The 10,334-nt window shown below is 39.3% G+C and overlaps 1 protein-coding gene across 3 annotated transcripts; it reads right to left on the reverse strand.

The window, feature by feature from the left end:
- Positions 1-925: 925 nt before the first annotated feature.
- On the reverse strand, positions 926-10,285 carry slc35f2 (solute carrier family 35 member F2). Of its 3 annotated transcripts, none has more exons than XM_030069835.1 (10): positions 10,141-10,281; positions 9,598-9,661; positions 9,418-9,517; positions 8,144-8,316; positions 7,352-7,479; positions 5,699-5,858; positions 4,406-4,562; positions 3,736-3,788; positions 3,439-3,593; positions 926-2,355 (listed from the first exon to the last, which is right to left on the reverse strand). In XM_030069835.1, the coding sequence occupies exons 3-10, from the start codon at positions 9,498-9,500 to the stop codon at positions 2,125-2,127; spliced, it is 1,140 nt and encodes a 379-aa protein (XP_029925695.1). In that variant the 5' UTR covers positions 9,501-9,517; positions 9,598-9,661; positions 10,141-10,281; the 3' UTR covers positions 926-2,124. The 3 variants fall into 3 exon arrangements, with proteins under 3 accessions (XP_029925695.1, XP_029925696.1, XP_029925694.1); XM_030069836.1 differs by having other exon boundaries at positions 9,598-9,666; positions 10,141-10,278; XM_030069834.1 differs by lacking the exon at positions 9,598-9,661 and having other exon boundaries at positions 10,141-10,285.
- Positions 10,286-10,334: the final 49 nt, after the last annotated feature.

A 10,334-nucleotide genomic window follows, 5' to 3' on the forward strand; every position in this document is an offset into this window, starting at 1 on the left:
AATAAGAGTGAAATCAAAGGAGCATTAAGTGTTGATGACCTCTGTCAACATGCACAGCACCCAGTAAAAACTGATGTCCTCCTCTCTGGTACAGGCCTCAACCCCTTGAACTGACATAAGCAAGCGGCATTTTCCCTTTTCTGAGGAGAAAACTTGCTAACAAAAGCATAAATCCGGCAGAAATGACATCGTGTCATATGGAATGATAGAATGCTGATTTTTGATTTCTTCTTGGAGGCGTTTTAGCCCTCTCATTCTCAGCACTTGCCCCAGTAAGTGCAGGGCCATTTGTATTGATCAACAATCCAGTTAAACTTCCATGATATGGATGTTTAATATATCGATATATTATGAACTGTAGGTCAAATGTAGACTGCCGCAATCAGCAGCCAATACTTTTAAATCAAAATGATCTCTGTGGAATATACAGTCAAATATGCTGTGCTCTAAAATGTGCCATATTATCCACCTATAACTTCCATATACACACCAAATGCCTTGGTTAAAGAAAAACTAACCTTTAGTAGTGTTGATTGAGTGTTTTTTTGTTTGTTTTGTTTTGTTTTTGAGGAAATTTAATGCTTTTTTTGTTATTTTTCTATTTGAACTAGAAAGTAGAAAGTAGGGAACTTCCACATAGCAACCTTGCACTAGGAAGAAACAACCTGATAGTACTTTCACAAATAACTGCTATTACATAAAAAAAAAAAAAGGGCACCAGGACTTATATTTTATACAGGCATATTCTGCTTCATTAATGTTCCTCTGTGTGCTAAAAGTGTTATTTTCAGAGCTCTATCACATTTCAGCTTGAAATTATACTGACTCAGTGGTCACTAACGTCAGAAACATTTACAGTCCTTGAGAAACGTGGACAAAGAGCTTGAATACAAAATGTATTTTAATAGTGAAAGATTTCGCAGTATGTTATCACCCATTTATTTTGGCAGAGCAAAGGAGAGAAGGCTATGAGATTGTCAAAACTGTAACAGCGCTACTGTCAAAAATAAATACCGCTTTCTGAATAAATACAGGTAAACTTTGCACAAATTCAAAATAACAGCAGCATACATGATTAGGTTAAAAGGGAAAAAAAAAAAAAACATTTTCATAAAACAATGTGTCTCCTAAAATATTTAGAAAACAGACAAGCAACAGATGAAAATGACAAAAGGATTCAGAGTTAAAAAAAAAACATGATTAAAAAAGTATGGTGATTACTGATTACTGCACAGTTAGCAGCTTAAAAATGCAATAATTACTGCCATTTAATCAAGATCAGTAACAGTATAAAAAAATAAAATGACAAAATAAACCAAACTTAAGTCATTTTTATACAAACAGGAACCTGGAGACCATCACATGACCAGCAGTATGAGATGTCCTACAAGCTGGACTGCAGTTTGTTTCAAGTTCTCAGTATGAGAAAGCAAAACATCCCAAAAACAATGTTTGGCAAAATACAATGAAGTGTGCACTTGTGCATAGTGACCTAAATGTAGAGCAAAAGCTCTACAGACCGAATCACAAGGTTTGTTTAAACAACTTGTGGGTAGAAAACCTCGGTATCGAATCTGTGTGAGTTCAGCAGCGTGCAGCAACGTAACGGGGCGAAAACAAAAACCAACAGCAGCGGCAAACGGTGAAGAGTGGACACCCTAACCCTAACCCGAGGTTTCAGGTTTACAGCTGACAAGAGCAAACTTGCTCCTTAAACTGCTGACCGGCCTGGAGATGGCGCTGTTGAATTGATTTTGGCTAATTAAAAGACACAAGCTAAGCAGAAACATACAGAAATATTAAACAATAAAGGAAAAAAAAATCGTAAAAAAGAAATATCAGGTTTTAAGGCCATGAACATCTTTGAACGTCACCATTACAGCTGAATAATGACCATGGAAATCATCCAATTTGCCGACCTCACAGGCCTCCACAAATCAAATGAACAGCCAGTTTTCTACCTTCAAGTGAAAGCTGTCAGCGTAACATAAAGGTGATTTGGCCTATTGTCTCAGAACAGAAGGAGAATCTTGGCACCCAAAGACGCCTCTGAGTCCACCAGTGTTTTTTTTTTACAACGGCCCTCGCCTCCCTGGTCATCTCCACTTTGGTTCAGTTCCAGAGTCAAAGTATGGCGATCACCGCCGGCGTCTCGGCTCTCTCACCGCCTTTCTCCTCTGGCAGCAGGCGGTCGGATGAGGATCCCGTCGCCTGATCGGCCAACATGGCGGTGTGGTCGCCAGAGTTCCCGCCTCTGGAGTCCGACTCGGTCGTGGCGGAGTGTGTGGGAACGGCGTTGAACATGATGAAGCCCAAGGTGATGACCACAAACGAGATGATGTACAGGCCGGAGAACTGGGAAGGAGGAAGGCAAAACATGTCAAGGAAACGTCCACGGCTGGAGATCAACTGTTGGTCCGCTGTGGCCGGCGACTTCCCAAAATCCACCTGAGCTTTACTGGATTTTCACCATTTTAATCCGGCCAAACATGATTTTTATTAAGAATGGGAGAGACCCTGGTTGCCTGCCAAAGTGGTTGGCTGAGGATAAGAAACTTGATTAGTCGGCTTTATTCCAAGCTCTGCTAAAGGTTTACTAAGCAAAACGCCTGAGCGGTTCGTGATGATGTGGCTTCCTTATAAAAGCTGAATATAAAATGTTGTTTATCAAATTTACATTTACATAATTTATTGAACTTATTATTGCATAAGCTAATTGTTTCAGGAATTATGCATGGCTGATATATTTTTTCAATTAACGTTTTTAAAAAATCATCATCCAACATACCCCTTGGAATACGTGTACCCCCATTTGAGAACCACTGGTTTTGACAATCCCATTGAAACTAACGGCTTCTATTGATTTTTTTTTTTCAAGTTGTTCGGCTATTCACTCGCTCACATCGCGTCCTGCATGGATGCAGTTTAAATTTACTTACTTGCCTTGAGGGCAGTTGACCAGTTTCACAAGTTTCAAAGGCATTTAAACACAAGAGTCAATCCAGCACCACTGATCTGAGCTTTAAATATTTCATTTTAATTATTATTATTTATTTATTTTTTTTGTTTGTTTATTGGCAAGTTTTCTGGCAATTTTCTTCTTGATTTTTTTTCTGTTGCAATTTTATTACTAACACAATAATGTTAATAAAACATTTAATTCAAAGAAATGTTTGTGCTTGTGCTTCTAATACTGTACATTTTGACACTGCAATTTTAAAAGTTTCTACAAACAGATATCAGCCCTGAATATTGGTTATCACTGTGCTTGCTTAATAATTATCAGTCTATTCCTATGATGAAACTCGATAACGTAGATTATCGAAGTAAATCTTCAACTGACAGAGCCCAGCGGCGCTCATGTGGCTGGTGCCTGAGAGAAAACATCATAACTAACAGCTGCTGTTGGTTAAATGATGTTTCCTGGGAGGCTCTTACTGTGTAGTGGAAGAGGAAGAGGCCACAGAAGAGGCTGAAGAGGTCGGCGGTGAGCAGGGAGAGGTTGACCGCCGTGGCGCTGGTCATCTTCACCACGACGGGCATGACGCTGTACAGTGCATACATACACAGGGCATAGACTGCAAACAGCATGACTAGGGAGAGCAGAACGGAGGGGCTTTAGTAAGAGAGCGTGGCACTGAATCAAGTCAACAGGAAGAGAAACGACACGGCGGTTCAGCGGCGGGTTCAGAGACGCGAGCCAGCGCTGATTTCACAAGACAGAAATGAACTTACTGATTTTGAGGTCCCACTTTATCGCCTCGACCGCTCTCGTTTCCAGCACAGCCCTGCAACACAAGACAGCACAGGGTGGGGGTTGGTGAGGGAAAAATGGATGTTTTCACAAAGCAGCAGGTAAGAAAAAAGAAAAATCCACCCTGAAACGTATTCATAAAAGGCACCGGCAGTTTTAACACTGCATTAAGTGTGCGCTATTGTGGGTACTACAAAGGGTTTACTGCCTGAGTTTTAATGCCTCCTGTTGCATGTCCTGCAAGTGATTGATTAAAAAAAAAAAACAACAACAACACCAATACCCTCTGTCAGATGGTGATTCCAGTTCGAGGTCAGTATTTGAGATGACTTCAGGTTAGGTATTAATCCAGCTATACACATTAAACCGTAATAATACCACTTTATATTGCTGTCAATACATATTAATACAATGATAATGAACTCATTTCCACTTCATTAGATTAGGCCTATTTATTAAATGCCACTCCCCAAATCACTTTTTCTTGGCTATGGCAAACATCACGTGCAGCACTGGTTTGGCGTAAAACTTAAGCAAAAGCAAACACAGAAAATAACAAAAAGGACAGAACAAAGAGAAACAGGGTGTACAAAAAAAAAAAAGAGTACAGTAAATAAAAGAGCAGTATTACACATTATTGTAAAGACTTACAGCTGTACCCCACTGATGAGCGTGCCAAAGAGACCCATCATGCCGAGGAACTCGACACGGCTCAGGTTCTTGACGGTGTACTCCTGACAAACGTTCGACACGGCGTACAGAACGGCACTCAGCAGGACCAGACTGTCGCCCAGCAGCACATCACTGCCTGCAGAGGGGAAAAGAGATTTTACTGAGAAAGCGAGGGGGGGATCTTTACAAATGGATCGTCTACAATGTTTTTCCCGTGTTTACACTCTCATGATGTTCCACAAAACTGTAAATTGCACTTTGAAATAAAAAAAAAAAACATATTGCTGCTGAAACAACTATGCAGACAGGAGCACTAGAGAATGAATATCTCTGCTTAAAAAAAACTGGACAGGTGTGTGTTCCTTTATTTCTGGGTAAAACCGCTCTTTAATAAAGACATAAGAGGCCAAATACACATGACAGGAGGCAGGGAGCTCAGCTGCCTGTGGAAATGAAATTGAGGCCCAGTCATCCCAGTTAAGATTCAAAGATGACGAATGCCGTTAATGTCCGACTAAGAACTCAGCATTTTTACTTTGTTTTTAAAATGCAGTCAAATGCATATTCTCAGCTTATTTCACATGAAACAGAAATATCTGTCTACCATGAAGTACTTCTGACTGCTATCGTCCAGTTTTAACTCGTAATGATGGAGCTGACTCTTTCCTCTTTCCTGACCTCCTTTAGAAACCTTTGGAAACATTTCTACCCGCTGACAGTTTCCAAAATACAAAAGTAGATTGCAGGATTTCTGTTTATAGATTCATACCTGTTTTTGCAAATTTTATACATGTTTCCCCTTTAAGTACTGCTCAATAAAGACCAGACAGGATTTGCACAGAAAGTGAAACGTCTCAGGTGGAGGCTCAGGGGATAATAATAAGTTCACAGAATATGCAAACGGTGCCACTGAAGTTTCCCATTAAATCGTTGTTTCTTTTTCTAATCATGTGTGAGCCTACTTGTTATTTCCATATTTTTCTCATGTCTCTGCTGGACACTGCAATTGAAATTCTGTGCAATATCAAAAGTTGTCATTTCAGCACTGTTGACTTATTGTTTGTTTTAAATAATGAAAGGCTTTAATACTTGAACGCTCAACAGAGTTTTCTTTTTCTTTTTAAACTGTGGTATCAAAAGGGGGATTGAGAATCGTGGAAGTTCACTTGTACTGGTTTCTGTTATTGTGAAAACCCGACACCGCAGCATGCAGCACCGGAACATTTTCGCTTCACCCGGCCCATAAAAGACGATCGGTCAAAGCGTTCTTACTGGATCCTTGGTCCCTGTCGGCCAGCAGGTCGGCCCCGACCATGGCCCCCACCCCCAGCAGGCAGACAGTCACGGCCACAAAGTGGACGGGCCTGTAGCGGGTCTTCAGGAGGAACCAGGACAGCACCATCAGCACCGGGATCACAAAGCAGTCCAGCAGCTGCAAAACACAACACGGAGAAAGAGCGAGGTGTCAGGGGCTGGTTGCACATTCTGGGCATAAAAAGGATAAAAAGAAAAAGCTGTCGAAGTCTTTGTCTGTTTGTTTATGATGTTGTCTGTTAGTTTATTGTGATTTTTGTCATGTCCCCTGTCTGTTATTGTGTCTGTGGCAAATTAATTCTTTGGTAAATAGCTGCTTAGATTTTTTTTAGCAGATACTTCCTTTTTTCAAGTTCACTTTTCTTCAGAGCCCAGTATCACTGTTTCCAGTCTCAGAGGGTCTGCAAACATGTTTACAAGAAACAGGTTTGCAAAATTACATTTACAACGGGCATCACTGACACCCACTGGGTGATTTGTAGTTCTTAAATGCTTGTGAACCTGATTTAAACACGAGGAATCTGACATCGACCCAGCATCACACGTGTTTTCATTTTAATCATTGTTTTCTTGTAATTGAAAAAAAAAAAACTACTTTTATAGTACTTTTTGCTCATTTTCTAGTCATTTTCTTGTTAAAAAAAATGATGTTGGTGGTGTTAATGGGGGGGCTAATTTGTTGAGTGCCTTTTTTTATTTTCTTCCCAATGTTACTGAATGAAATCAAGTTAATTTACTCAGGTTTCACGGAATAATTTGATTCCAATTTAGGTTTTCTGACCCCATGACAAATGAATTTCACCACCTCTTATGTTAAAACATAAACTGAGCCAATAGGATATCATCATATTTTGGTCTTTTCTCCTCTTATGCTTGCACCGCCTTTCATAAAAATATATGTTTTTTTTTTAGACATTTCTACTTTTTTATGGTTGTTGATTAAAATGTTTATTGTTTTTGTAGCTTCTGCAGCCCCATAAGAGGCATTTTTGTTAATATTAGTCTTGTTTGGTAAACCTCCCACCACTAGGGGGAGTAGTGCCACTGTCAGTTAGACAGAGGAAAAATAACCAATGGGTTTCCTAACACAGGTGTTACTGACTTGGACTTGATTTTAAAGAGTGGGTGGAGACATTTTACCCCAAAAACCATCGTGGAAATTATGCCCTAGGCTGGGAAATATACACTTATTAAACTGATAATGATAATAACAATAATAATAATAAAGTTTATTTTTATAGCACCTTTCATAACATAAATGCAGCTCAAAGTGCTGTACACTTGTAGCAATAAAACAATAAAAAACAATAAGTAATAGACAGTAAAACAATAAAACCCAATTAAATAAAAGAATTAAATACATAAGAAGATAAAAAGATAAAACTGATAAGAACAGATATCATGTGGGATTTATTGTGATATGGGCTAAGTGTTGTCTTTTCCTGGTTTTAAAGTCTGAATTATAGTAAGTATAGTAAGTAAGTAAAATATTGTGATGTTTGATTTTTTTCCACATTGTCCAGCTGTCTTACACCTATGATTCACTCATATTATTCACTGGTTTTGTTGCCTAAACCTAATTCATTATGAGTCCTGCCCAGTTTCTCTTACCTGTATACTGGTCAGGGTTGTAAACTGGTAGGCCTTCACCACCGTGTAGTTGGCCTCCACATCTGTCAGACCCATCAGCAGATACTTCCACCACTTGGTTTTTAAAATCTGTAAAATGTTCCCGTCACCTTTAGAAACAAACAGCAGTTAATGCAGGCGCTCATTTTTCATCTACGCCGAACAAAACCAAAACCCTGATTTCAATGGATGGTGTTTTTTTTGCTTTAGTCCTGGGACAAGCCCACAAGATAAGGAGGTGGTATCAGGAAGAGGCACTGCAGACAGACTTAAAGTTATACTTAAACTGACCTTATTTGTAAATTAAAATACAAAAAAAGAGTGAACATAACAGTGTTACACTATTAGCGTACATATCTGTGAGATTTCTCACTAGAAAAATAGCAGGAAAAATTATTGAGTGTTCCAAAGTAGAACAATAAGAACTAATAAGAACTTGCAGGCCCCCCATCAACTCATGCAAAGGAAATTCTGTTCATTACCTTTCCTAAAAAAAAAAAAAGAAAGAAAAAAAAAAAGGTAACCCCCACACACAGAGAGAGATATAACGTTTCTGCACACGTCTAAAATGGGGTGTTTTCAAGTTACATCAAATTAAAAAACATGCAATACTTCCATAATATCAGCTCAAATTAAATAAAACCAAATTTGTGAATGAAAAAAAAAAAGCACGGCCTTCCTGATTTCACTGTTTGGGTGATCCAGCACACATTTATCTGGCCTCAGGAGTTTAATCTGTGCCCGACAGACCCGGTGGATAAACGGCAGACTGACCCTTCCTGGAGCAGAGGTAGGACGTGTAGGTGAGCAGCAGCAGGGCGTAGTTGAGGAAGCTCTGGAGCATGGGCGTCTCCACGCCGGCCTCGGCCAGGTACTGGCAGCTCACCGCCGTCCCGCAGATCAGCAGGGACAAGGCCTGGCCCATGGCGATGGTCTTCAGCAGACGCCTGCAGAGGCGGCAAGAGCTCGTCAATTATTATGGAAAATTCAAGATGCCAACAATAAAAAAAAAACAAAACAGATAAAAGTATAAATAAATGTGGAAACAGATAAGACAGATAAATTAATGAATAAAATAATATAGCAAAAAATGTGGAAATATAATAAAGAATAAAAAAGCAAATATTACATTCGATCTACTTTCACATTTATTTGAACATTTACTTCCATTTATTTAAGATAAGATAAGATAAGATAAGATATTCCTTTATTAGTCCCATGGTGGGGAAATTTCACGTATTACAGCAGCAAAGTGGGTAGCAAGATATTTCTTTATTCATTTCAAGCCATCTCCTAAAAATGATGTTCTCTTGCAACTAAACTGCATTCTCAATTATATTGCAAGTTTTTATTTTGTTGTGGGTTATGTTTGTTTGTAACGCAAGAAAGTTTATAATCACTTAGTCTGAAGTCCACGCTAGGAGGACGGCAGAAAACCAAGTGGCTTTGTTACCTAACAATAACCTTTCCCTACCTGACATGAAACACAGAAATATCTTGATTAGAAATGTATCTGTGATACGTGAAAAACATGCTCCGTGGCAAAATACGCATTCCCTTCAGCGTAATTAAGAATGCAGCTTAGTTGTATGTGAATATAAATCTGAGGAGACAGAGTTGTCATTTCCATATATTTTTCAACTTATTTATTAATTTATTACACTTTCAATTTTATTTTTATTTAGTCCTGTTTTCATTTATTTATTCCCACATTTATTTTTCTATCTATTTTTTTTTTTTTATTGTGATGTTTGGTCTGTTCCACAAACTATAAACTGGAGTGTAATATATATAATAGTGTATATGTGATCTTGTCCAATCATTGTTATCCATCTCCAGTGTTTTATCATTTGACTGATTCCATGGTTACTGCTGAACTAATCGACACTACACAGGCTGCCTATGGCGAGCTCTTAACCCAAACTGATCCTTATGAGACTTTTGATCAAACTCCACGTGACTACACATGAATATGTTGTCCTGCCTGGTGGGTCACACGCTGAGAAGAGTGTAACTGCATCACTCCAACCCCCTGGATCAGTGCTCACCATGTGAAGACTTCCTTTAGGCTGTAAAACCTCCGTGCAGACCTCCAGCTCGCCGCCTGCCTCTCCTCTCCAGGCTCCTCCATCTCCTTCACGGCTAATCCTAGAAATGGACAAAGGAAAATAAATCAACAAAATTAAAGAATTAACGTATTAGGATACTTACACTCTTGGCCAGACTACCTTGTGCAGGGCAGGGCAGGACACCAAATAATCTCCTCCGGAATGTAGTGTGCCTCTCTCAGCACTGTCCTCATCCAAAAAAAAAAAAAAAAAACTAAATCTGAGTCTCAGAAGGATTATGCTACCAGTTAACAACCCGAATCCACTAAAATAATCTGTTAATTCAGAGTTCAGTGTGTAGTGTTACCTAAGGGCACCGGGTCATTTTAGGGTCTCTCAGTACAGTAAAATCAGCAATCATGTGACCCAGCAACCAGACCTTCATTATAATAATAAAAAAATTAAACTTTTAGATGTGGTTCACATCCCTCCATCCAGCTAGTACGTTAACTTACATAAAAACACACAACTAATGATAGAAAACGAGGCATTATATGTATAAGTACCCCGCCGAATTGAAGAGTAGCTCTTACTGAGGTAAAAAACTGTATTTCACGCAACATTTTTAACGCAGTTTGGCGTGACTGTCACTGAGCTCTCCACGAGAGAGAACGCGCGAGTATCTTACCCGCCTCTCAATGTCAACGTGTTAAGAAACCGTACCTGTGCATCCGTATTCCGCTTCATTCATGACAAGTCTCAGGAAAATAGCCCCCTGTAATTAAATATACTATGTTGTCATGTTGTGTTATAGCAGCTGGAGCCCATGCGGCATCCATTCATGTAGTCCGGATCAATCTAGCCTCGAATTTTACCCGCCTCTACGTCAAGCCACCTTCTACAATCTGATTGGTCAA

This window comes from Myripristis murdjan, chromosome 14 (assembly GCF_902150065.1).
Source record: "Myripristis murdjan chromosome 14, fMyrMur1.1, whole genome shotgun sequence".
NCBI lineage: Eukaryota > Metazoa > Chordata > Actinopteri > Holocentriformes > Holocentridae > Myripristis > Myripristis murdjan.